Source organism: Malania oleifera, chromosome 9 (assembly GCF_029873635.1).
Source record: "Malania oleifera isolate guangnan ecotype guangnan chromosome 9, ASM2987363v1, whole genome shotgun sequence".
In the NCBI taxonomy this organism is placed as follows: domain Eukaryota; kingdom Viridiplantae; phylum Streptophyta; class Magnoliopsida; order Santalales; family Ximeniaceae; genus Malania; species Malania oleifera.
Window position 1 is genome coordinate 87,384,072 of NC_080425.1, and position 25,041 is coordinate 87,409,112.

General features: G+C 36.6%; 1 protein-coding gene across 6 annotated transcripts; it reads left to right on the forward strand.

Moving 5' to 3' along the window:
• The first annotated feature begins 16,863 nt into the window (after nucleotides 1-16,863).
• LOC131164463 (sm-like protein LSM1B) lies at nucleotides 16,864-23,873 on the forward strand. 6 transcript variants are annotated; one of them, XM_058121669.1, is made up of 6 exons: nucleotides 16,864-16,986; nucleotides 17,415-17,597; nucleotides 21,469-21,537; nucleotides 21,634-21,749; nucleotides 21,832-21,894; nucleotides 23,412-23,873. In XM_058121669.1, the coding sequence occupies exons 2-6, from the start codon at nucleotides 17,537-17,539 to the stop codon at nucleotides 23,487-23,489; spliced, it is 387 nt and encodes a 128-aa protein (XP_057977652.1). In that variant the 5' UTR covers nucleotides 16,864-16,986; nucleotides 17,415-17,536; the 3' UTR covers nucleotides 23,490-23,873. The 6 variants fall into 6 exon arrangements, with proteins under 6 accessions (XP_057977652.1, XP_057977653.1, XP_057977648.1 ...); XM_058121670.1 differs by having other exon boundaries at nucleotides 16,914-16,986; nucleotides 17,412-17,597; XM_058121665.1 differs by having other exon boundaries at nucleotides 16,918-16,986; nucleotides 17,412-17,597; nucleotides 21,832-23,873.
• Nucleotides 23,874-25,041: the final 1,168 nt, after the last annotated feature.

Consider the following 25,041-nt stretch of genomic DNA (forward strand, 5'->3'; position numbering starts at 1 on the left):
AGAGCTTGTAAGCAACAATAAAGATGGGTTAAGAATAATACTTTAACCTATTTTCTGAATCCCCATTTATAGTGATGGAATTTGACTCAAGGGTGATATGCCATTTATTGGAGAATTATGGTGCGAACGTGAATTGCTCCGGTTATTACAACGTTGGCGTAGATTATTCTGGTCATCATAACGTTGACATCAATTTCTCTGACTGAACAGTTGACTTGGATGGTAACTACCCTTAGGCTCTAGTCTCCATTAATTTTTCCATGAATTTAGAAGTCATCTCTTTATAGACATCATCATTATTGTGACATACACGTAGATAAATAGACAATGATACATTGCACCCTTGCCTAATTAGCCTTTGATCTCTTGAATTTTTTTTTTTTTTACTTTTAATACATACAATCTTTTATCAATAGTCAGGTTTCACATTCTCATTCTCAATGATTTACTTACTCATCCTTCAAGAGTTTGAAAGATTTAAATTTGTGTGAATTTAAATGAAATAAACATAAAATTATCTTGAATTTTATCCAAATCTATACAAATTTAGATCCTAACAACACTAAAATCTATACGCCCAGATACTACTTTATTGTTTATTGTATTTTTCTTTAATTTTTTTTCTCAGGAAAAATTTTGACATTGTTTTTTGCTGTTTTTTATTTTTTTTTTGGGAGCGGGAGGAGGGAGACTCTATAATACGTCCAATGAGCACTTAAAAGAAGAAGAAGAATCAACAACATCAATAGTAGTGTTATTAATATTTCAATCTAAAAATGCCTTAAAGTCGGGTATTGGGGAAAAAATGTAACATAAATAACAAGAAAGACGAAGAAAAAGAAGAAGAAATAGGATTGGCGATTGTGCTTGGACTATTCATATATGCATGGAGAATGGAGGCAATTGTGCGTGGAGAAGATAGAGGAGGGGGGCGGGGTAAGTTGTTTGATGAATTTTTGAATAATTTGGTGAGTTTTAAGGGGGTAAGGGTGTTTAATGTGAGTTGCACATACTACTAACTGAATCAGCATGTAGGGAGATAATAATTTGATCATAATCTATTCAAAACCTAAAAAATTAACTAAATATTATTGGTTCACCAAATATTGAACCATTTAGCTTGATTTTATTTAGAGGCTATTAAGTGCAAACAAACCCATCATTACTCTATATCTCCTCTTTTGCAATGTCACGTCTTCTTCCACCCATCTCCCAATCTCCTTTTTATGACTCCAAGGCATCAACAATGGTCTCTCTCTCTTCCTCACCTCTCCATCTACTTTGTTTTTTTTTTGGTATATATATATATATATAAATAGAGAAATGATAAATTAGTTTTTGGACTAATAGCTTAAATCTATTTTAGTCCTTACATTTCTAGTTAGTACAATTAAGGATTTATATCCATTAATTTTATTCAACTAAAGTTGTTATTTAAAACAATTTAAGAGTTAAAACAATGGAGGATATGAATTAAAAGAAGGTCCTGGATTACTCGTCCATATGAGTTTGGGATATTTTCAGTTAACAAAAAAGTATATACTATTTTAAAGTTATTTTGTGCTAATTATACACTCGAAGTCACAATCACTTCATCAATAATGTGACGACCTGCTTATTTTTCACATTTTTTATATATATAATAAAATCACAATCCTCAACTCAGCAGATTATAATCTACCTGGACCCATGGGTACCAGGGATACATCACGGAAGCCTATGCAGTAGGAAACATAAATCACAAACACCTCAATATACCATACATCACAATACCAGAGTTGTTACAATTATTGTATATATATGTACACAATATACAACCCAAAAGGTATCTAGGGCCATCCTACAAAATACATCCGACCATTATCAAAATACTTACCCTTCTGGAAGGGCAAACCAACCGTACTAGATCAGCGGGGCTTTACCCGTTCTCCTATCAGGGGCTCCTGAAATGTTTATGAAATTTAGGGGTGAGACACCTTTCAGTAAGGGAAATAAACTAATATTAGTGTGTGGCAACATGAGTATTCTGTGTTATACATATACCATACAGAACATATTCAATAATTGTTTTGTCAAATTTGGGAAAACATAAATATATCAAACATGGCAGAATATACTGCATTATCATAAACATATTTCATTTCATATAATAATAATAACACAAAAACATTCCTGGTAGGTTAGCTGGATGTTGTCATGTATTACCCCCACATGACTGGGTTGCGTGGCCCGAAGGCGGGACCTAACAATGGTTGGTCGACCACTATCAAGTCAAAAGTACAGTCTGTAAGTCTGATGGGTCTGCCAGACCTGGTCCGTACACTAGGGATGCTCACACACTTCTTAAAAACCACATCGACCATTCAATCTCACACCACTCCGTACAGCAGCGTTAACACAAATATCATGATCACGAAGGCCATGGACACATAGCAACGATACTGTGCAAGTGCTAGCCTAAACCAAGCCAACCAGGTTCTGATACCATATAACATATACTGAAACTGTGATAGATGGATATTTCATATCATTAATTATCAAATCAATCATATAACTTTGCATATATACGTATGTCATGAAAATTATCGGCCCGTATGTCGGTATTACACATTTTACCATAGCTCGGCCCGTAAGCCGGCAAATCATCGCACAGCCCGTACGCTGGCAAATCACATCCATAGCTCTGCTCGTACGTCCGCAAATCATATCATAGAACAACCCATACGCTGGCAAATCACATCCATAACACGACCTGTACGCCGGCAAAATATATCCATAGCTCAGCTCGTACGCTAGTAAATCATACACATAGCACGACCCATATGCTGGCAAAACATATAAAAATTTCGGCTTATTCGCCGGTTTTCCATTATAAAAAACTATATCATAATCACATTTCCAGAAACAGTATTTCAAAACAATTTCTAATCATGCCACACTAACAGGTTTTCCGCATATTTAACATACCATCATTTTCAACAGTGTTTTCTCAAGAATAAATCATATATATGAACATATTTACTTTCCTAAAATCAAATGCTATATATACATACATTTTCTTAAAAAGAACTAACTTAGTTTATCGCCTTACCTGATTCCTGAAAAGCCCCTAAGAAAATCTGTCCCACACCCGCAGGGTTCCCCATTCAATACCCTGAAAACAACATTCCCCAGAACTAAAGTTCAGTATTTCTACGCGTATATCACTTTCTACAACTTTCAAAAATCCAAATATTGAGTAGAAAACCTTACCCTGGATTTGGGATGGTTTCCACTTCAGCCCCACCGACGATCCGCTCCGGTAGACTTGCAGAGAGCTTTCCCAAAAGCGTCGTGGTGGCTTCAGATCATCGAATCGGTGAAAATCCGTCCTGAAATTGAAGAGAGAAGGAGGAGGGACCGAAGGGTAGGAGAGAGAAAGGATTTGCGCAGAAAATTTCGTCCAAAAATGAACTTTAGGCCTACTTAAATTGTGGCCCTTGTCGACGAGGCTAATACAAAATTCGTCGACGAACTCTCCCCTTCATCGACGAAATTCAGAAACCCCAAAATCATCCCCTCGGTATTTCCTCGTCAACAAGCCACGTCACCTCGTCGACAAGCTCAATTATATTTTCATCGACGAATCCCTTGTATTCGTCAACGAGGAGCCGAAAAATTCCTGGGATTTATCCTTTCCAAAATGTAATGTCGTCGACGAACGCTTCGGTCTCCATTTCCCTTTCTTTTACTATTTAAATATCATTATTCTTTGGGTCGTTACAAATAATATATATTTTTAAAAACATTTTTTAGTGTTAAAGCATGTTGAATAAAATAGCAGCGAGATGAGAAATTAAAACGATGTAATGCATGTAGTAAAAATAGGTTGAATAAAATAAAGGAGTGTTTCGAATGTGCTATGTGATTGTAAAATACTTTCAAATGTTAAGGTCGATGAATAGCATGATATTATTGGCTAGATTAAGAAATGAATATACTTGTAATAAATTAGACATAACATTAGTAAAAAAAAATGGATGTAACGACCCGAAAAATACTGATATTTAAATATTGAAGAAAAATAAAAATGGAAACAGGAACAGAAAGAGGCATTAGACTTCATCGACGAACGCTCCGCGTTTGTCGATGACATCGCATTTTGGGGATAATAATAATAAATTTCAAGGAATTTCTAGGGCTTCGTCGATGAGTACATAAGGAATTTCATCGACGAATACAGGGCTTTGTTGACGAGCACATAAGAAAATTCGTCGACGAATACAGGGCCTCGTCAATGAGAAAATACCGAGAGGGGGTATGGAGCAGCCTGAATTTCGTCAACGAATACAGGGACTCGTCAACGAATTTAATGAAAGACTCGTCGACGAGGTGACATGTCTCATCGACGAATCTGACAGTATAAATATTTGAAAACCGGGATTTTTATCCATTTACCAGCACCCTCTCTCTCTCTCTACGAATCCTCTCCCTTCTCTCTTCGATTTCGGCCCCACCAGTTGCCGGATCGACAATCCGAAGCTTCCACAATGCTCCTGGCGGAATTCTCTACAAGTCTGCCGGAGTGGATCGTCAGGAAAACGAAGTTGAATTTCATTCCAAATTCAAGGTAAGGTCTTTTATTCAGTTTTTGATTTCCTGACAGTTATAGGAAATGATGTAGACTAAGAAATACTAATGTTTTGTTTTGGGAGATTGCGTTTTCAGGATGTTGGGCTAGGAACCCTGCGGGTATAGAGCCAGAATTTTATAGGGACTTTTCAAAGTTAAGGTAAGGGAAATATGTTATGCTAGGAATTTTCATAATACTATCAGAGATTTCATAGACACATTTTTATACCAATTTATTATATAGTATTTGCAGTGTGTGAGTTTAAATGTTTGTGTGGCCTGAGTAGATTTTCATGTGACAGAGAAACTTGTATAGTTTTATAAAGTATCATACTATACTGAATATACATATAGAGATATATATTCACAGAGATTAATATACAGTTTTATATGAGTAGTTTCATAAAACAAACACACACACACACACACACACATATATATATATATATATATATATATATATATATATATACATATACATGTATACAGTGTTACTCAGATTAGTATTTATATTATAGCTTATTATAGAGCAGTATACATAGAGTTAAAGTATGCCATGTTCCTATTACCATAACCTACAGAGTATATAGACAGAGAACATAGACAGTGGTATAGACAGATATATATATAGAGGTAGCATCAAGATGCTACAGATACAGTACACAGAGTTTACAGTAATTATAGTACAGAAATATAGCATTATGGTAATTTTGGAAACATAGCGAAAATAGTTATATGTATATATGTATATAGTATTAGATCCCTGTGAAAAGATTGCAGATAGATACAGTTTACAGAGCACGGTACCATTGCTATATTCAGATAGAGTGCAACCACACATCTCAGATAGTGTGTGGGTACCGTCTAACCGTGCTCAGAAAGGATGCAGCTCCCCAGTACGTTGGGTAGAGGGGGCCGGTTAGACGAGGTAGCAGCCAGTCCCGCGCTTAGGAGAGGATGCAGTTTGGCCGGGCTGAGGTAGTGTAGAGTATATTGACTTATCTGGAGGGCCGACCAGATAGAGTCTCGCCTACGGGCCGCACAACCCTGTCATAAGGGGTCAAATCATGACGTACAGAGTCCCATGGAATAAGCACAGATATGTATATGTATACAGTATTACAATATATGATGAGTATAATATGATATTATCAGTATGAAAAGTAGAAAATACAAACATTACAGTATATGTTAAATTGAGAAGGATAGATATGCATGAAAGATATGTTTTATTGATTGTTGCACTATAGTTCAGTTGCTATATCTTAAAGTACTTTTAACTTAGTTGCCACACACTAGTAATAGCATATTTCCACTTACTGAGCGTTGACTCACCCATTACTCTAACATTTTTCAGGTGAGCTAGATAGGCGAGCAGATCAGGCTCGTGAATAGAAAGAGTGTTTGGTCGCCCTGGTTTAGGGTGAGTTTTTGACAAAATTGGGTATATTTTTGAGTAGATGATGATAGAAGGGCATTTTTGTATGACTATAGTCTGTATATTCTGGATTCTGGTATTGTATAGTAAACATGTGAATGGTTGTATGATATATGTTTTCGTTACTTAGGAATGGATGTGAATTCATAGATGTATATATATATATATATAATGGTATGAATTTTGAGGTCGTTACAATGGACAACTTAAATTGTTTGATCATTTGATCATTTGAAATAAATTAGACATAACATTAGTGATGTTGGAGTGTCAAGCTGAAGAAAAATCCTGGCCATCCATTTGATGGAAAGATCAAATGGCTGCTGTGTCTTAAGCTATTAAGGGGGGCATTGTTGTAATTTGATTTTTTTTGTTTAGTTGTAAATGAAACAGCAGGGGCAGGGGTTTTCCTTCTTGCGGTTTTGGTAGCCTCAGAAACTTCAGCGCAGAGCAGGTCTTCCCTTTTCCAACCGTGAGAGACGTCTTCCCTTTCAGCCGCGAGAGTCCTCAGCAGCCGCGCAAGAGAGCACCTGCAGAACCGAGTGTTCCTTCAGCGGCCGCGCAGGAGTGTGAGAAGCGCGCGCGAGAGGGAGATGGCAAGAGGAGCGTGTCCAGCGTTGGGGATCTCGAGCGAAGGTGCACGCTCAGGTAAAGGGGAGGTAATGCACAGATTTAGTTTCTTGGGAGGGTTTCTTTTAGGGAAATTAGGGAGGAATATGGGGAGAAATCTAGGGTTCTTTGCAGGTGCGAAGAGGGGGTTTCTTGGGTCATTCTTGGGCTGATTTCCAAAGGAGATTGGTAAGCCAAGAAAGGGTAAATCTGTGTATGTATATTTATTTTCGCCAGATTTAATATAGTATATCCGAAGGTGAGTTTCTGCCATGGATGTAGGCCAATTTTTGGGTCGAACCACGTAAATGTGTTTTTGTGGATTGTGTGATTGACATGTTTATGTTTTTTGAATATTGGATCGGTGAACATATATTTTTCTTGTTCAGGATTAGCATACACGCACATATTGAAATAAACAGCTCTTCGTTTAGGTGTGATTGTGGTTGATGCTTAGGTAAAATCAGATTCTTATTATTTTATAATTGATTAAAGTCTGAAAATTGAATTAGCAATCAGCTGAATTACACACAACAAGTGGTATCAAAGCCTAGCTATATGATGGGGACTGCTACGTTTGAAATAGAAAAATTCATTGGAAAAAATGACTTTGATTTGTGGAGGATTAAGATGCTTGCCATCTTGGTATAGCAGGGGCTTGAGGAGGCTCTTCTTGGAGAAAAAAAGGGAGCCTCCACTTCACAAGAGGGGAAACTAGGTTTACGCTCCGCCGATAAAGTGAAGCGCGAAATCCTCCAAAAGGCACATAGTGCCATTATCTTGTCCTTAGGAGACAAAGTGCTTAGGGAAGTTACCAATGAGGATACGACAGCTAGAGTGTGGTCAAAACTAGAAAATTTGTACATGACAAAATCCCTAGAAAATAGACTTCATAAGAAGACTAGACTTTACATCTTTAGAATGACCCCTAGAACATCTATTGATGAATATTTAGATGAATTTAATAAAATTCTTTTGGATCTAGTTAATATTGATATTAGCATAGATAAAGAAGACCAGACAATTCTTTTATTGAGTTCTCTTGATTCCACATATGAAAATATTAAAGAAACTATGATGTATGGGAGAGAGAGGCTAACTTTAGAAGATGTGCAAGCCATTTTGCACTCTAGGGAATTGCACACTAAGTTTGAGTCTAAGTTAGGGTCAGAGGAAGGGTTAAATGTGAGAGGTAGGTCTGAAAAGAGGGATAAGAAAGGAAAAGGCAAGAGGTCTAGATCAAAGTCTAAGAGCAAAGCATTAAAGTGTTTCGCATGTCACAAGGAAGGACATTTTAAGAGGGACTGCCCTAAGAGGAAAAAGGTTGCAAATGCCACCACCTCTGAATCAAAGGGTAAGGCAGCTGTACTTTTAGATGGGTATGATAATGCGGAAGTGTTGAACGTCTGTGATAAAGATTCAGTAAAGGAATGGATATTAGATTCAGGATGTTCCTTCCACATGTGTCCATTAAAAAACTGGTTTGAGTCTTTTACATGCTTAGAAGGAGGTCATGTTATCCTAGGAAACAATAAGTCATGTAAAATATAGGGTATTGGGACTGTGAGACTTCTAATGCATGATGGGATTGAAAGAGTGTTAAGAGATGTGAGGTACATACCTGAGCTGAAGAGAAACTTGATTTCTCTTGGTAGCTTAGATAAGACAAGGTACACGTTTAAGTCTGAAGGAGGTAGCCTAAGAGTATGTAGAGGTTGACTGGTAGTGATGAAAGGGGTGCTAAAGAATGGGTTGTACACTTTAGTAGGAAAGATAGTGATTGGTGAGGCTTCACCTATCAATCATAGGGTAGAAAATTAGGTTTCCTTGTGGCATAAGAGGCTAGGGCATGTTAGCCAACAAGGCCTAAAGGAGCTGGAGAAACAGAGGCTCCTTGGAGATAAACTTGAGGAATTGTCATTCTGTGAGGAGTGTGTCTTGGGTAAGTCTACTAGGTTTAGTTTTAAGAAGTCCACTCACACCACGAAATAGACTCTTGATTACATACATTCAGACTTGTAGGGGCCTGCTACGGTTAGTTCTCATGGTGGTTTTAGGTATTTTCTGTCAATTATAGATGACTTTTCTAGGAAAGTATGTGTTTATATTCTAAAACATAAAAGTGATACTTTTGAAAAGTATAAAGAATGGAAAACTTTAGTTGAAACTCAAGTTGGCAAAAAAGTGAAAACACTGAAAACGGACAATTGATTAGAATACTTGTCAAATGAATTTTCTGAATTTTGTAAAGCTGAGGGCATTGCTAGACATAGTACTGTTAGGGATGCTTCCCAACAAAATGGACTAATTGAAAGGATGAATAGGACTATTCTAGAAAGGGTAAGATGCATGTTAGCCACTTCAGGTCTGCCCAAGACCTTTTAGGCAGAGGCGATGACCACTGTTGTATACCTTATTTATAGGTGTCCTTTCACAGCTCTAAATATTAAAACCCCTTAAGAAATTTGGTCGCGTAAACTTGCTGATTATCAGGGTTTAAAAGTTTTTGGGTGCGTAGCCTATGCCCACATTAGAACTGATAAATTAGAACTTAGGGCTATTAAATGCATTTTTATGGGATACCCAGAGGGTGTTAAAGGTTATAAGCTCTGGGTTGTAGAACTTGGAAAACAAAAATGTATTATTAGCAGGGATGTAGTTTTTAATGAAACTAAAATGGGGGGAAAACTAGAAAATTCAGATGAAAGTGTTAAGCACTTTGATACTAGTGACCTACAGCTTAAGGTGGAGCAACCCTCCACTTCTCATAGCCATTTAGAAACAGATGTTGTAGATTTTGAGGAGCAAAACTCATAAACAGAAACCTCTGAATTGAGTAAAACCTACCTTCTAGCACGAGATAAGGAGAGAAGGGTCATAAGACCTCCTCAAAGGTATGGGGAAGCTGGTATGACAGCTTTTGCTCTTTCTGTTGCTGAAACAGAAATTAAGGTGGAGCTTAGGACTTTTAGAGAGGCCATGGATAGTAAAAAGGCTGAAAAATAGATTCTTGCAATGCAAGAAGAAATGGAGTCTCTAAACAAGAATAAGACATGGGTGATGGTACCTAAACCGGAAAAAACAGAAACTTATAGGATCCAAGTGGATCTTTAAGAGGAAAGAGGGAATCTCTGGAGTTGAACCACCTAGATATAAAACTAGGTTAGTGGCTAAGGGATTTACACAAAGGGAAGGGGTAGACTATAATGAAATATTTTCCCCCGTTGTGAGGTATAGTTCTATTAGAATTCTATTATCCTTTGTTATTGTACATGACTTGCATTTGGAACAACTTGATGTTAAAACTGCTTTCTTGCATGGTACTTTAGAAGAAATAGTTTATATGCAACCTCCTGAGGGCTTTGATACGGAAATGAATAAAAATCATGCATGTTTATTAAAGAAATTTTTATATGGATTGAAACAATCACCTAGACAATGGTATAAACGATTTGATTCTTGCATGATTCAAAATGATTTCTGTAGAAGCAATTATGATGACTGTGTTTATTTTAAATCATGTGATAAATGTCATATATATTTGCTATTATATGCTGATGACGTGTTGGTTGCTTGTGGAGACATGGATATGTTAAATCAAGTTAAGTGCATGCTTAAATCTGAATTTGAAATGAAAGACTTAGGACAAGTTAAAAGAAAACTTGGTATGGATATAACTAGAGAAAGGAATAAAAAGCGTCTCTACTTGTCTCAAAAGTCTTATATTTCAAAGGTGTTGAAAAGATTTGGAATGAGTCATATTAGATCTACTTCTATGCCTGTTGCACAACATGTTAAATTGTTTAAAAAATAGTGTCCTGAAACTGAAAATGAGTCACTGTTTATGAATAGAATACCTTATACTAGTATGGTTGGTAGTGTAATGTATGCAATGGTATGTTATAGACCTGATCTATCTTATACTGTAAGTCAAGTGAGTAGATTTATAAGCAAACTTGGAAAACCACATTGGCATGCTTTGAAACAAATTTTTCAATACTTGTCTGGAACAAAACAGCAAGGATTAATATTTGGTAAAAGGGATATGCATTGTGAAATAGGGTTAAAAAGATATGTAGATTCTGACTATGCTGAAAATCTAGATACCAGGAATTCTTTGTCTGGTATGATTTTTTCTTTTTTAGGTAATGCTATTAGTTGGAAATCACACATGCAGTTGGTGGTAGCCTTGTCTACCACATAGGCTAAATATATTTCCATGACTGAAGCCTTTAAGGAGGCTATATAGATAAAAGGACCATGCCTAGTGCTAGGAATGTATAGTGGAACTGTTATAATTTATTGTGACAATCAAAGCACTATTCATTTGGTTAGGAATTATGTTTATCATGATAGGTTCAAACATATAAATGTTAGGCTGCATTTTGTGAGAGATATTATTTCTAGTAGAGAAATAGAAGTAAGGAAAATTTCAATGGAGGATAATCTTTTGGATATGATGATTAAAGCAGTACCCAAATCCAAGTTTGAACATTGTTCGAACTTGGTTAACCTTGGAAGTTTCTAGTGTTTGTTTTTCAGGAACCGCCATAGGAGATGCTAAGGAGGTGCAAGCGTCATAAGCTTGCCAAGGTGGAGACTTGTTGGAGTGTCAAGTTGAAGAAAAATCCTAGCTATTCATTTGATGGAAATATCAGACGGCTGCTGTGTCTTAAGCTGTTAAGAGGGGGGCATTGTTGTAATTTGATTTTTTTGTTTAGTTGTAAATGAAACAGCAGGGGCAGGGGTTTTTCTTCTTGCGGTTTTGGCAGCCTAAAAAACTTCAGCATAGAGTAGGTCTTCCCTTTTCTAGCCGTGAGAGACGTCTTCCCTTTCAGTTGCGAGAGTCTTTAGCAGCCGCGAGAGAGAGCACCTGCAGAACCGAGGGTTCCTTCAGTAGCCGCGCAGGAGTGTGTGGAGCACGCACGAGAGGGAGACAGCAGGAGGAGCGTGTTCGACGTTGGGTGTAAGAACCTGAATTTGTATTGTCACGACCTGCTTAATTAATATGATTTTTTTTCCACTGTAATAATTATCATACTCTGATACCATAACATTATCCTAAGCAGCGAGAGGCATAATACAAATAAACATTTCCATACATAATGATATACCATACTGTACAATACCAGAGTGCTATCATGTTTCTCAAAAGAATATATACATGTGTTACCAAATCCCCAAAATGGCCCTTAGCTAGTTAGGGCAAAAACAAAAACCCTCCACTGTACTCACTTTGCTGTTAGGGCACTACAGACGCCCCTCTACCTACAAGTCTGATCTGCTCGCCAACCTGATCACCTGAAAAAGGTTTCAACACTGGGATGAACCAACGCTCAGTAAGACGATATATTACTAGTTTGTGGCAAATGAGTCATCATATCATAAAAATTCGTTTCCATATAATCATGTATATTTGGATCTATAAATACAATACAAATCATAATATTCATTACCATTTTAATGTCATTTAACACATCTATATTTAAGTTACTATTCGAAATACTTCTAACATACATAAGTAATTCCCTTGTCTCTATAAATCAGAATATACATAATAATAATTGTAAACTTTTCCCTATTGATATCTGTATGTCATGATTTAACCCCTCATGACAAGGTTGTGCGGCCCGTAGGCGGGATCTACACTGGCTGGCCGACCAGGTAAATCACTATACTCCCTCAGTCAATCTGCCCACCTCTACCCATATCTGATGGGGAGTTTGTCCACTTCAAGGGCACTATGCGATCGACCTACAGCCTATTATTTGAATAGGCGGTTGCACTCTGTAAACTGTATACTGCATGTAGCTACGATACCGTGCTTTGTAAACTGTATGGTCCAACAGGGTCTGATACCATATACATATTCATATATATACTCTTTCACTATTCTCATCATGTTTTCAAAATTACCATAACGTTATCTTTTTGTTCTGTACATACTATAATTGTAGCATCTCGATGCCATCTCTGTATAATTGTCTATATATTCTGTAAATGCTCTATCTGTATACTTTGAATGTTATGGTAATAGAAAACATGACATGCTTTAAACTCTGTAAAACATAATACTAGAACTATGTAATCATAATATTGTATCCGTAATTCGTATAATCATGGTGTTAAAATCTGTAAAATCATGATACTGTAATTCACATAATCATAGCACTGAAATACATAAAATCATGAAACTACAACTCATAAAACATACTCCCATACTACATACCTATTCTTAAGCCACACCATACTTGAGTACATAATTTTCATAAATAAATATACTGCATAATATTTAGAAATTTCCTAGCATAACATATATCCCTTACCTTATCTCTGAAAAACCCCTACTGTACTCTAACCCGATACCCGCAGGGCCTACTACAAAACACCCTAAAACCAATATTTTTCAGAACTAAACATTAGTATTTTTCTGCCTGTATCATTTCATATAACTACCATAAGGCCAAAAGGAGACTAAAAGGCCTTACCCTGAATTTGGGATGATTTCCAACTTCGATTTCCCGACGATCCCCTCCGGTAGATGCGTAGGGAACTCCACCAGGAGCGTCATGGTAGCTTCGGATCGTCAATCCGACGACTGGTGGGGCCGAAAATGAAGAGAGAAGGGAGATAGAGTCGTAGGAGAGAGAGAGAGAGAGGAGAGAGAGAGCAGCGAGGGAAATGAGAAATATCCCAGTTTCTCGCCTTTTATACAGCTAGATTCGTCGATGAGACACGTCACCTCGTCGACGAGTCTTTCATAAAATTCATCGATGAAGCCCTGTATTCGTCGATGAAATTCAGACCGCCCTAGACCCTCTCTCGATATTTTCTCGTCGACGAACACAGGGCTTCGTCGCCGAAATCCTTAAGGCCTTCGTCGATGAAACCCTATATTCGTCGACGAAGCCTAGCAATTTTCTGAAATTTTGATTATTTAATATTATCTCCAAAATGCAATGTCGTTGATGAAATCTACGGCCTCCTTCTGTTTCTGTTTCTATTTTCTCTTCCTCTTATTATTAAAATATTATTATTCTTCGGGTCACTACATGTATTGTACAGGGTAATTACGTAAAATAGGAGTAAAGTATGGACTTCTGTAGACTTCGTCGACGAGGCCAAAATTCGTCGATGAAGGTAGTAGACTTTTTGTCGACGAAATTCAGAGGTTCGTCGACAAGAAAAAACCGAGGGGTTCAGGGAAATTTAAATATCAGGGTTCGTCGACGAAATTGCTGCCTCGTCGACGAAATCCCTGAAGACCTCGTCGACGAGAAGACCAATTCGTCGACGAAATCCCTTGGGTCAAAGGTCTTTATAAGGATATTTTGGGCTTGCTTCATAGCTAAGTTTTGGTTTTTTTTTTCTCTCTCTCTCTCTCTCTCTCTCTCTCTCTCTCTCTCTTCGATTCCTTCGCCATTTGTCATCGGAATAGTAAATCTAAAGTTACTGCGAGGATCAGCGAAGGATTCTCTACGTTTCTACTAGATCGGAATCTCGATTCGAGTGTTTTCGGGTTTCAGGCCAAAATCGAGGTAAGGCTCGATTTTCATTTCTTATTCGGTAAATATATAGCAGTACGGATTGTAAGTATGTTTCGTACTGTGGTTTGTAGGTTTCGGGGTCGCGGTTCATACTTTTGAGGACCGTAGAGTTCGGAGTTGGTTTTCGGGTTAAGGTAAGGGGATTCTGTTTATATCAGTCCATTTTTGAAATCAAGATCGGTAAGCTTGTAGGCTACGATCGTATGTATGTTTTGACTACTTATTTGGGGAAATCTATCGGGTAAAAATGTGGGATTTTCGGGTTACAGTTTCGAAAAAATTGGGGATTTCGGGTATCATCTCTACTTTGGTTGGAAAACTGCTTGTCTTATTTAAAACTGTATTATTGAGGTGACCGTAATCCATATTTGCATAAACTGTATACTTGGAATTGTAAACGATATGATTTGCCGTAAACCAAATAAGTGTGGTACACATGAATGTATGTATGTTGTTCCAGATATTTGTGAAACAGCTATGTGATGGTTTATTACTGTACGTTGAAATGTATAGGGACGTGAGTTCCCAAAATGATTCCAGGTTTTTTGAAATCGGGTAGTGGCGGCTAATTACCATACGCCGAGAGTGGCTGGCTCTATATCCAGGGTGTGAAATATCACTAGTATGATTCGGCTGGTCATCGATGGTGTGATCTACACCGTTTGTAGCAATGGATTCACTGTGGGCTTAGGTCATTGCAACGTAGTTGTCACGTGGCAATGTAATCGGGGTGAGACTAGGTGACCTTGTGTAGTTGCGTATGTAGCAATGGATTCACTATTGGGCCTGAGTAGTAGATCTTTGTAGTTGCATGTGTAGAAACGTAACCACTGTGAGACTAGGTGACCTTGTGTAGTTACGTATGATGCAATGGATTCACCATTGGGCCTTGATCGTCGCAGTGTAGTTGTGTATGTAGCAATGTAATCGCTGTGAGACAAGGTGACTTGGTATAGTTGCAAACTAGTGTGACGACACTAACCGTATGTATGTATGTTGGGTATCGTATGAATTGGAATGATTTTTGTGAAAATACTGGAACTGTATGGAAAAGTATGAAACTGTATGAATTGTTTCAAACTGTATCGTATGTATAATGTTATGATGTATGTAAATAACACTGGTATGTCACACACTGATATAAACTGCTTTCTTTCTTACTGAGAGGTGTCTCACCCCGAATGTACGTACAATATTTTCAGGGCCTTCAGGTAGCGGTAAGTAGCATCCTAGCGTCGGGAAGCAAGGGTATCGTAGCTACTGCTAGTACCTTCTAGGTACGAGTTTTGGCATCCAGGTTGTCAGGATGGTTTTGTAGACACCTGGGGTATGTGTTGTAATTATGAGAATGTATGTCCTAGTTGTATAGACTCTGGTATGATCTTGTGTATGTATAAAAGACCGTATTCGCTGCGTATTTGATGAGTATGGATTGATATGTGTATGTATACAGGGCAATCGTGTACCCCACGGGGTCGGACCTTCTTAATTGTAATGTATCAGGTATGTTTTAATTGATACAGAGACAGCTTAGGTTTTTAAATTCACCCCGGGTCCTATTTTCGGGTTCGGGGCGTGACAGCTTGGTATCAGAGTTAACCAGGTTGTTAGGTCTTGTAGACTTGATTAGGAGTATTGTTGAGTACATATCAGAGTATAGGATGTAGGGAATAGGTAGTGTTGATCGAGGGTTGTTCTGTTGCTAGATTGGGATTTGTCGACAGTATTCCGTGTTTTTCTTGGGATGACGATTCTAATAAAGGCAGGGTAGACCATTGTCGACAGGTCTGGGAGGGTTTCTTTTAGGGAAATCATGAAAGAATATAGGGAGAAATCTAGGGTTCTTTGCAGGTGCGAAGAGCAGGTTTCTTGCGTCATTCTTGGGTTGATTTCCAGAGGAGGTTGGTAAGCAAAGAAAGGGTAAATCTGTGTATGTATATTTATTTCGCCGGATTTAATATAGTATCTCCAAATGTGAGTTTCTGCCGTGGATGTAGGCCAATTTTTGGGCCGAACCACGTAAATGTGTTTTTGTGGATTGTGTGATTGACATGTTTATATTTTGCTGAATATTAGATTGGTGAACATATATTTTTCTTGTTCAGGCTTAGCATACACGCACATATTAAAATAAACAAGTTTTCTTTTAGGTGTGATTGTGGTTGATGTTTAGGTAAAATCAGATTCTTATTATTTTATAATTGATTAAAATCTGAAAATTGAATTAACAATTAGCTGAATTACACACAAGAAGTGAAAAATGATTTAATTGTTCTTTAGATAGTTTAAGATAACATCCTTATATAAATTGACGGAAAATAATTTATATAGTTGATTTCATAGGTCTTCAAATTTGTAGTTTTTGTAGGTTCTTAATAAATAATAGTGACACAATGTCTGTGATGTCAATTTGACATATAGCAATGAATAGAAATTTTACAAAACTAACATAAATTTTATTTAATACTTATAATTTCAAGAGAATATATATATATATATATATATATAATAGTAAATACAAATTTTACAAAACTAATATAAATTTCGTTTAATACTCATAATTTCAAGAGAAAAAAAATTGTAGACACGTTACAAGTCAAAATCTCCACTTCGACTATTTTCAAAACGAAGCCAGTAGGATTCATCCACGTGGTTTACCTCGTGCACTCGTGCTCTCCTAATCACTACTACGCTTCCAACTCTCCGTCCAATAAAATATTAAAATACGCTCGTCAATCAAATGGAACGGAAGAACAAATAAAGCTGATTCCCTTCGGGCAGGTCCGAACCCTAGAATTCTCTTCAATTACTTAAATTTCCCGCATTTTCTCTGTGAATTATTTCTCTGTGTCTCTTGTTCGCAGTAATTTTTGGTTCCTGTCAACTCTTCTTGAGCGATTGGGTCTGAGTGCTTTTAGATTTTAATATTTTTCCTTCGAAATCTCCGAGTTTTATTTAGTCCGAGGAGGAAAATCGTGACCTTGATTTCTGAGGCTTTTGAATTTTTTTGTTTTTGTTTTTTCGAGTAGAAATTTTAGATCTGAAGGAGAGATGGGTCTTAGGGTTTGGTGGTTGGAGTATCTTAATTAGGATTTTGAGTTGCAGTGTTTCGCAGAGAGTGTCTCTTGTGTTTTTCTTTTGGGTTGGGATTGGTCCGAGGCGTTGTTACTTAGCTCTGATTGTAGGAATTTTTTTTTTCTGTGAAGAAGTTTGATATGCAGTGACTGGGGAGGCGTCAGAGATATATCTGCGCTGCCAATGCCATTTGTTTCGTTTTTGGAGAATTTTTCGGTGCTTTTTGAGATACCGAAAAACTTAAAGTTAAAGCTCAATGTCTTGGGCAGGCCCGGAAGATATTTATCTATCCACTTCTCTTGCCAATTATCTCGATAGTAAGTTCTCTCTCTTACTTCCTAGTTTGACCTTAAAATACATGCCAAAGTTTCGATTTTTAGTGCTTTAGGTATTCAGTTTTTTTTTTTCTTTGAAGTTTTACTGCGCGTTGTTAAACTCAGATTCAGTCTTTGCTTGCTTTGGAACGTCTGGGTTCTTCGGATTTTTTATTCATGCTGTCAAGTTGGGCGGTGAACTTAGACATGTCACTCTTCACTTGAGTGTTTTTTAGCTAGGATGTTTTCTTTAGTGATGTGTGATGTTGGTGCATAGTTGTTTCTTGGGAGGCTATGTGATGCAGAACAGCAATTTGGTATTAGAGTCAAGAGAGGGATTGGAAGAGAAGTAGATAGGAGAAGGGAAGAATAAAAAGATAATTAGCATCAAGACTCAAGAGAGAGATAGGAAGAGAATATACAAGAGAAGGGAAGGAGAAGAAGAAGGAAGAAGGAAGAAGGAAGGGGGAAGAAGAGAGAGGCCGGAGGAGGGACAATGGGGTAAAACACACGTTCACCAATTCAATTTTCAAATTTACAAAAACTACCTCTTACGTAGCTTTAGCACCTACTTATAAGAAAGCATGAATCCCTAAAGATGCAGGAAATTACAAATAGACCCTTAAAAGACACTTATATTGCAAACCAACCCCAAATACAGACAAGCCTGCTACAAACTAAATGAAGCATTTGTCTTGTGAAAAAGATGTTCTTATCGTTTATTATCTCCAAATCTTTGATGAGGGGATTTTCTAGAATATTCCTTTTACCAGGAATGTGGCAGATTGGGAACTTCATGCACTCTTTGACTTTTCAGCAATCTTTATTATTTCCCGTACCAAAACACCCCTGATGAACCAATTTGGGCTTTGAAGGGAAATGGGGAATTCACTGTTAAATCTTTCTAGAAGAAGCTCTCTCCAATGGGAATAAATTGCAACAACTCCCCTTGGATTCATATTTGGAAGACAGTAGCCCCTTCAAAGGTTGCCTTTCTTGTTTGGGAGTCTTCACATGGAAAAATTGTAACCTTTGACAATCTACAAAAAAGGGGTCCAACTCTAACCAATAAATGTTTTCTTTGTATGGATGATACAGAAAATTGGGCTGACAGTAACCAATAGATGTTTTCTTTGTATGGCTGACGCAGAATCAATAAATGACACCCTTCTCCACTGCCCCTGGACAAGAAATTTGTGGGACATGGCTCTGTCCTTCATTGGATATCAGTGGTGTTACTGCAAATTTTGTGAGGGGAGATTTGGGCTTGGAAAGGCATCAACTCCACCAAGGAGAAGCAAACGGCTTTGAATCCCATTCCTTTTTGGTGTGCTTGAAAGTAAGAAATAAGAGAGCCTTCAAAGATTCAGTTATTCCACTTCAGATTTGCAAAGAGTAGTGAGTTGCTGATTTTTCGAGCTGGCATAGCAGGCATATTGTGAGTTATCATAATGTAATTCTTGATGTATGCAACACCCTACAGAGTGGATGACTTTTTGTACCACTGGGTGACTTCCCGTTGATGCCCAGCTAATAAAGATTTTCTTCATTGATACAAAAATTACTAAATAAAGGATGTGTAATGATTGCTAAATAAATTATACACATTTGGTTTTTGGACCCAGCAATCCCTTGATCTAATTCTTCTGAATTAGTTTCCAACAAAAGTCTACCCATGATATGGCAAAATTGATCTCGATTCGCGAATTTTGGAATACCTGAGGCAGCAAAAGAATGCTGTACAGATCCACTAAATGTGTTCTTTTAGCTTTGAAGAACCTTCAAGACAGTATATCTCTGGAAAATCCATCTTGCACCAATATGTTAAAACTCTGCAAATAATATGTGTGGTTGTAGTACATATATTGAATGTGACATATATTGTATCCCATATGCATTAACAATGCAATTCGTGTGAGTGTGATCAACATATATTGTTTACATGTGAAGCATATACTATGAGGTGCTTATAATTGCATTTGCTTTATTTTCAACGCACAATATTAGAGGAAATGTTTTTCTTTGGAAGAGCATATTTCCTGGGGAACTATAACTGTATAATAAATGGACAGCAATATTTAAGGTTTTTTTAGTTGTGGGAAACATTCTCATGTTCCATTTTTAGTTTCCCAATACATTACGGTCATTACCACAAAAACCTTTATTTTGTTTTTTTTTGGTTTGCAGCATTTGTGTAAAAAGAACTGGAAAAAATAGAAAGTTTTGGCAGTGTTCACTTGTGGAAAATAGTTTTATTTCCTTTTCCAATTATTCAAGTAATTACAAAAAAAATGCCATCTTATATAATTTTTGTAGAACTGAAAAACATGATGTCTCTTTTGTTTTTAATTGAAATCTAGAAATGAAAAATGAAATTTGTTTTGCACAACCAAACAAATCCTTTACTTTCTACCTTTTTAATACAGGTCTGGAAAACTGAAAAATTAGCTTGCATTTCTATAATTCTATTAAAAAACTCCAAAAGGAAAATGAAAACCATTTCCACAATTAAATAGGCCCTTAACTTCTTTGACTGACTGTGATTGATTTTTTGTGTGTTAGTATGTGTTCTTTTGGGGGTTCTGATTTTTACAACTGCTTTGCAAGTGTCATGTGGAGTATAGACAAAGTGGACTATGCATTTGTGTGCATGCATATGCATGGTCATTTCTTTTTGTTCTACATCAAATTTCCCTCAGTTGGGAAAAACTTGGTTTTGAATTTTGAAATGTCCAGGATAGAAAAAGAATGCTGAAGAGAGATTCTAAATGTATTCATTTAGCTTTAAAGAACCTTTAAGCTAGATCCTGGAAAATCTTTCATACAACTGTTAAATTTGTTAAGCTCTGCAAATACTGTATGTGCTTGGTGTACAGATAAATTAGATAACGTACTTATAGTACATATGGGGAATGTGCCATAAATAGTATCCTATAGGCATCACAGATGCAATTTTCAAGTATATACTAGACTGCTCTGTGTGGCTTAGAACTGCATTTGCTTTATTGTTAGTGCCCAATATTACGTGAAATGTTCAATCAGAAGACCACGTTCTTGAAGAACTGTAATAAATGTGTAACAGTATTTAACTTCTCTAACTGGCCAATGATTTATTTTTGTGTGTTGATATGTGTGCTTTTAGCATGCCTATGCTTCTTTAGTGTCATGTGGGGAAGAGACAAAGTGGACTCTATGCATGTGTTTGCTTGCATGTGCATGGTCATTTCTTTTCCTCTTTTATCCTTTTCATGTTGTCTTTTATCCATTTCTGTGGTTGCTCTTTGGCTCAGATGAAAATTATCATGTAATAATTTCAAGTACCTATTTAATTCCAAGATTGATTTTAATGCTGGTATAAATATTGTTGTGGCATCATTACTTCTGTTTTTTATTCTCCATCTAGTCGTTACTGTTCATGACTTCATGCCATCCTTTCTATGCTTCTCTGTGTTGTGTTTTTAAGTTTTTCTTTCATTTTCTTTTTACTGTTTTAGTTTGAGACTCATGTTTTGATTTAATGTTAACTTGCCGTTAATGCTTAACAGCACTCCTTTCATATCTATTAGACAAGGTGATGTGACTATTGTAAAATATACAGAAATCTGTGGATTTTTGTCATCAGAAACTGGCAGAAAGATGTGATATTAGCATTTTTTTTTTTTTCATTGGGTTTTTTCTTCACTGCTTCAAATTTTCTGCCTTTACATGAGAACTGCAAATACAGTGAAATACCTATATACAGAAAATATCAGTAGAATGTTAACTCTTTTACTTTTAAATATTTTGGGTGGGTTGTTAACTCTAGAATTGTGTGGCAATGTGAATTATTGTCTCAACAATGATGTGGGGTTATATGCTTATATTAATTTTACAGAAAAACTTCTTGTATTGCTGCGAGATGGCAGAAAGCTCTTGGGAATACTCCGTTCTTTTGATCAATTTGGTACCTTACTTTTATCTTGCTGTGCCCTTATTGTCCAATTGCATATTTTTAATAATTGATCAACTGAGGAATGCCTATTTTTCATATTGTATGCAGCCAATGCTGTCCTTGGGGATGCATGTGAGAGAGTAATTGTTGGGGATCTTTATTGTGACATCCCGTTAGGCCTCTATGTAATCCGTGGGGAAAATGTTGTTCTAATTGGCGAGCTGGTATATTGTTTTATTAGTTACCCCTCGTTTTTGTATATTTGAACATATTTTATTTCTTAAAGATTTTCTTTTGCTTGGTTAGGACTTGGATAAGGAGGAACTTCCCCCACGTATGTCTCGTGTCTCAGTGCCTGAGATTAGAAGGGTAATTGCCTTTTTTCTTTTTCTCTTTTTATATTTTTTCTTGCCTCACAACTTTAGTGACGATAATGACACTGTGATAAAGATAGCACAAGCTGTCACTCAAGGACCGAGCTTGTCCGCTTACTTGCCACTCCAATGTATCTCATTTTTAAAGCATATAATCTACTGAAGTGTCACCTTTTTAGTTTTTCATATTTTTTAGCATTGTACTGGGTTACTAGATCTACTTTCCACTTGGAGGATGAACAGTGAAAAACAAACAAATCAACAAAAAACAGAAATTAGAAATTATAAACAGTTCAAAAGGCGCCTTGCAGTGCTCTTAAAATCTGCGGGTAGCAATGCAAGAAATTCTTGTGGGGGGTGTGACTACTATTAAGGCCCCTGGGGTAGTCTATAGCAGTCTGCTAATCAGTCTGCGCACTTGTTTTCCTCTGATATGTGATTTATTGAGTCGCAACTGTGCCACACTAAATCCATGCATGCTTGGATAAAATTTGTCTTATGTAATGTTTGGAAGCATTGATTTCGAGACCTATATTTGAATTTTTTGGATTTGAATGCAAGTCAATATAATTTTATACTATATTTTGCCCATATTGTGTAAAGCCAAGTTCAAGTTACATGCTCCCGAACCCAGGTTCAGTGTTTTTCTTGAAGAACGGGCTGGTTGATATCTTCAGTAACTAGTAAAAGAATCTGTACTGATGACTATTTTTCTATGTCCTGAATTTTCCCAGGCTAATTGCAAGCCCTGTCTGATAGCCCACACTTAAGCAAACAATATATGAAAGTAATCACTTTTTAAAGTCCAATTAGAGGAGCTATTCAATGTTTATTGGCCTAACAGCAACATTGAAACAGATTGAAGTAATTGGATTAGAAGCAACATTGATGGGAATCTTATTTACGTAATCAAATTTGAACAAAAACCTTTGTTGAATATGTATATGGAATTACACAAAGTTTAACAAACAAACAAAAAAATAGTATAAAAAGCAACAAGAAACAAGAGAAGGAAATTAATTGAATAGTATATAATTGGGGAATTACCCAATTATGATTTTTTTAGCTGTTAGATGATTGTTTTAAGAGGAGTTGTAATTTATTACATGGTTTTGTACTAAATAGGATAGGAAGCGTGAGAGAGGACGTGTCATGTGGTAAATATGTTATCTTCCATGTCCAGTGTACAGTGGGGTAGGGACAGTTGATAGTAAATAGCATTTATTTTCTGTAAATGATAGGTGATGAATAAGAAACTTTGTTCCTCAAGATTTATGACTTATTTTGTATGCAAGAACGGAATGAAAATTCATCTTTATGATTTTACATATTTTGTCATATGAATTTTCATTTCCTTTCTCTCATCTCATTCCATACTAAGCATTGTGTTGGATGATTTATACTTCAGTTGGTGGAGTTTTGGACATTTGAATTGTGCCTCAGAGTTGCAGGATGCATATTTTTCTTTTGTTCTGTCTTCTTGACAATGGCATGTTATTATATTGTCTATAGGCACAGAAAGCAGAAAGGGAGGCTACAGATCTCAAAGGTTCAATGAGAAAGAGGATGGAGTTCCTCGATTTGGATTGATGTAGAGTTTTGACATCCAGTTCTCGTTGTTTTCCGCTAGGTCTTACCAATGTTGCCTGCAAATATTATCGCGGTTTATTGGTGCTGGGAGGTGTGATGTGGCCGAAGGTTTTTTGTTCTCTCTCCCTCTCTCTCTCTCTCTCTCCCTGCATAAATTTCTGTAACATTTATAAGGAATTTATCTGAAAATGTTGGAATGATGGGGCTTGAGTTTTGTGTTTAGTATTTCAAATGCCGCATTGGTGCTTATTCTCAATGTGGTACCATCAGAAGTTACGTGCAAAGTCAGTAGAAGCCCCATTGCCGTGTATTGGGATTGGAATCTCCATTTATTTCCATTGTTTGGTTGTTCAGAATGAAGTGGGAATCATGATTCTTTCGAAATGAGCATTCTCCTGCTGATCTTAATGAATATGTGTTTAATCAAATCGTCCAGGAATATAAGAGGGTGAATTTGTGAAATGCTTGGGAATGGCAGGGGCATTTTGAATGTCATACTTGGCCATTCGTCCAAATTATACGCTCATGGTGAGAGCAGAAATCTTCAGATTAAACCATCGCCTTTGAAATCATCTCCGCCTCGTGTGTACAAAAGTCGCTGCAAGTATTGTAGCTACTCATGGAGCCATGGAGGCTACTGTGTCACAGGCCAGTAGAATTCTATTACCTCAAGAATATTCTTTTTAACTTTGTAGGATATCCAATTGAAAAAATTAAAGCACGCCTGTGAGATGACAAGGTCATCAAGAGACATCTCAAAGGGAAAAGGGTATTGTGCTCATATTTCACAAGCACCAAAAGTCACCACTTCCCCAGAGGCGCATCATATGAACCTTGAGTAAGTGTACATTCTAATGAACATTTTTTAGTTGAAGCTATATGTGAAGCAACATTCTATGCTAGTTCAGTTTAGCATCCTTTGATTGCCCAATTAATACAATACAACATCCCATAGGAAGTTCAGGGGCATAGGATAAACATCTCAAAAATCTCATTTGAAAATTGTGTGATACTTCAATCTTTTCTCCCAAGTGTTTTCTATTTTACAAGGAAGTTCTGGATAACCTGCGTGGATGCGAAGGGCTTGCCTCTAGTTTTTCTCAAGTGTTTATGTTTAATGCTTGGTGTTGCAATGTTATGGAGAAGGGGTTCGGAATGGTGAGGGATAATAGAAATTGAATTTTGAAATGGAGTCGTCACTAACCTAAACTTTACCTTGGTTCAGTTAGAACACTTAATCTTAATTTATTTTATCATAATTGGGATCAGGAGTTCGGTTATACGAGGGGAAGGTACTAGTACCTCTTACATATCCATTCTACGAACGGTACTTAATTAGTTATGAATTATCTATAAATTAAATTTGATGGTTTTTAATTAATTTTTTAAAAATAAATAAAAAAAATATATTTAAAAAAAAATTAAAATTAATGTACAATTTAGGAATGTCTAATAAGACTTACAAATGAGAGGATCTTGTTAGATAATTCTTCCTTTAGTGCTGATATAAGTGAGATCCGAAATACTTTTTACCCTTTTTGAAATTATCGGG

Coding starts and splice junctions, on each gene's coding strand:
- LOC131164463 (XM_058121665.1), top strand. CDS start 17,537: ATGTCTTGGGCAGGCCCGGAAGATATTTATCTATCCACTTCTCTTGCC. Junction 17,598..21,468: donor TCTTGCCAATTATCTCGATA/GTAAGTTCTCTC, acceptor TTAATTTTACAG/AAAAACTTCTTGTATTGCTG. Junction 21,750..21,831: donor TTGTTCTAATTGGCGAGCTG/GTATATTGTTTT, acceptor TTGCTTGGTTAG/GACTTGGATAAGGAGGAACT.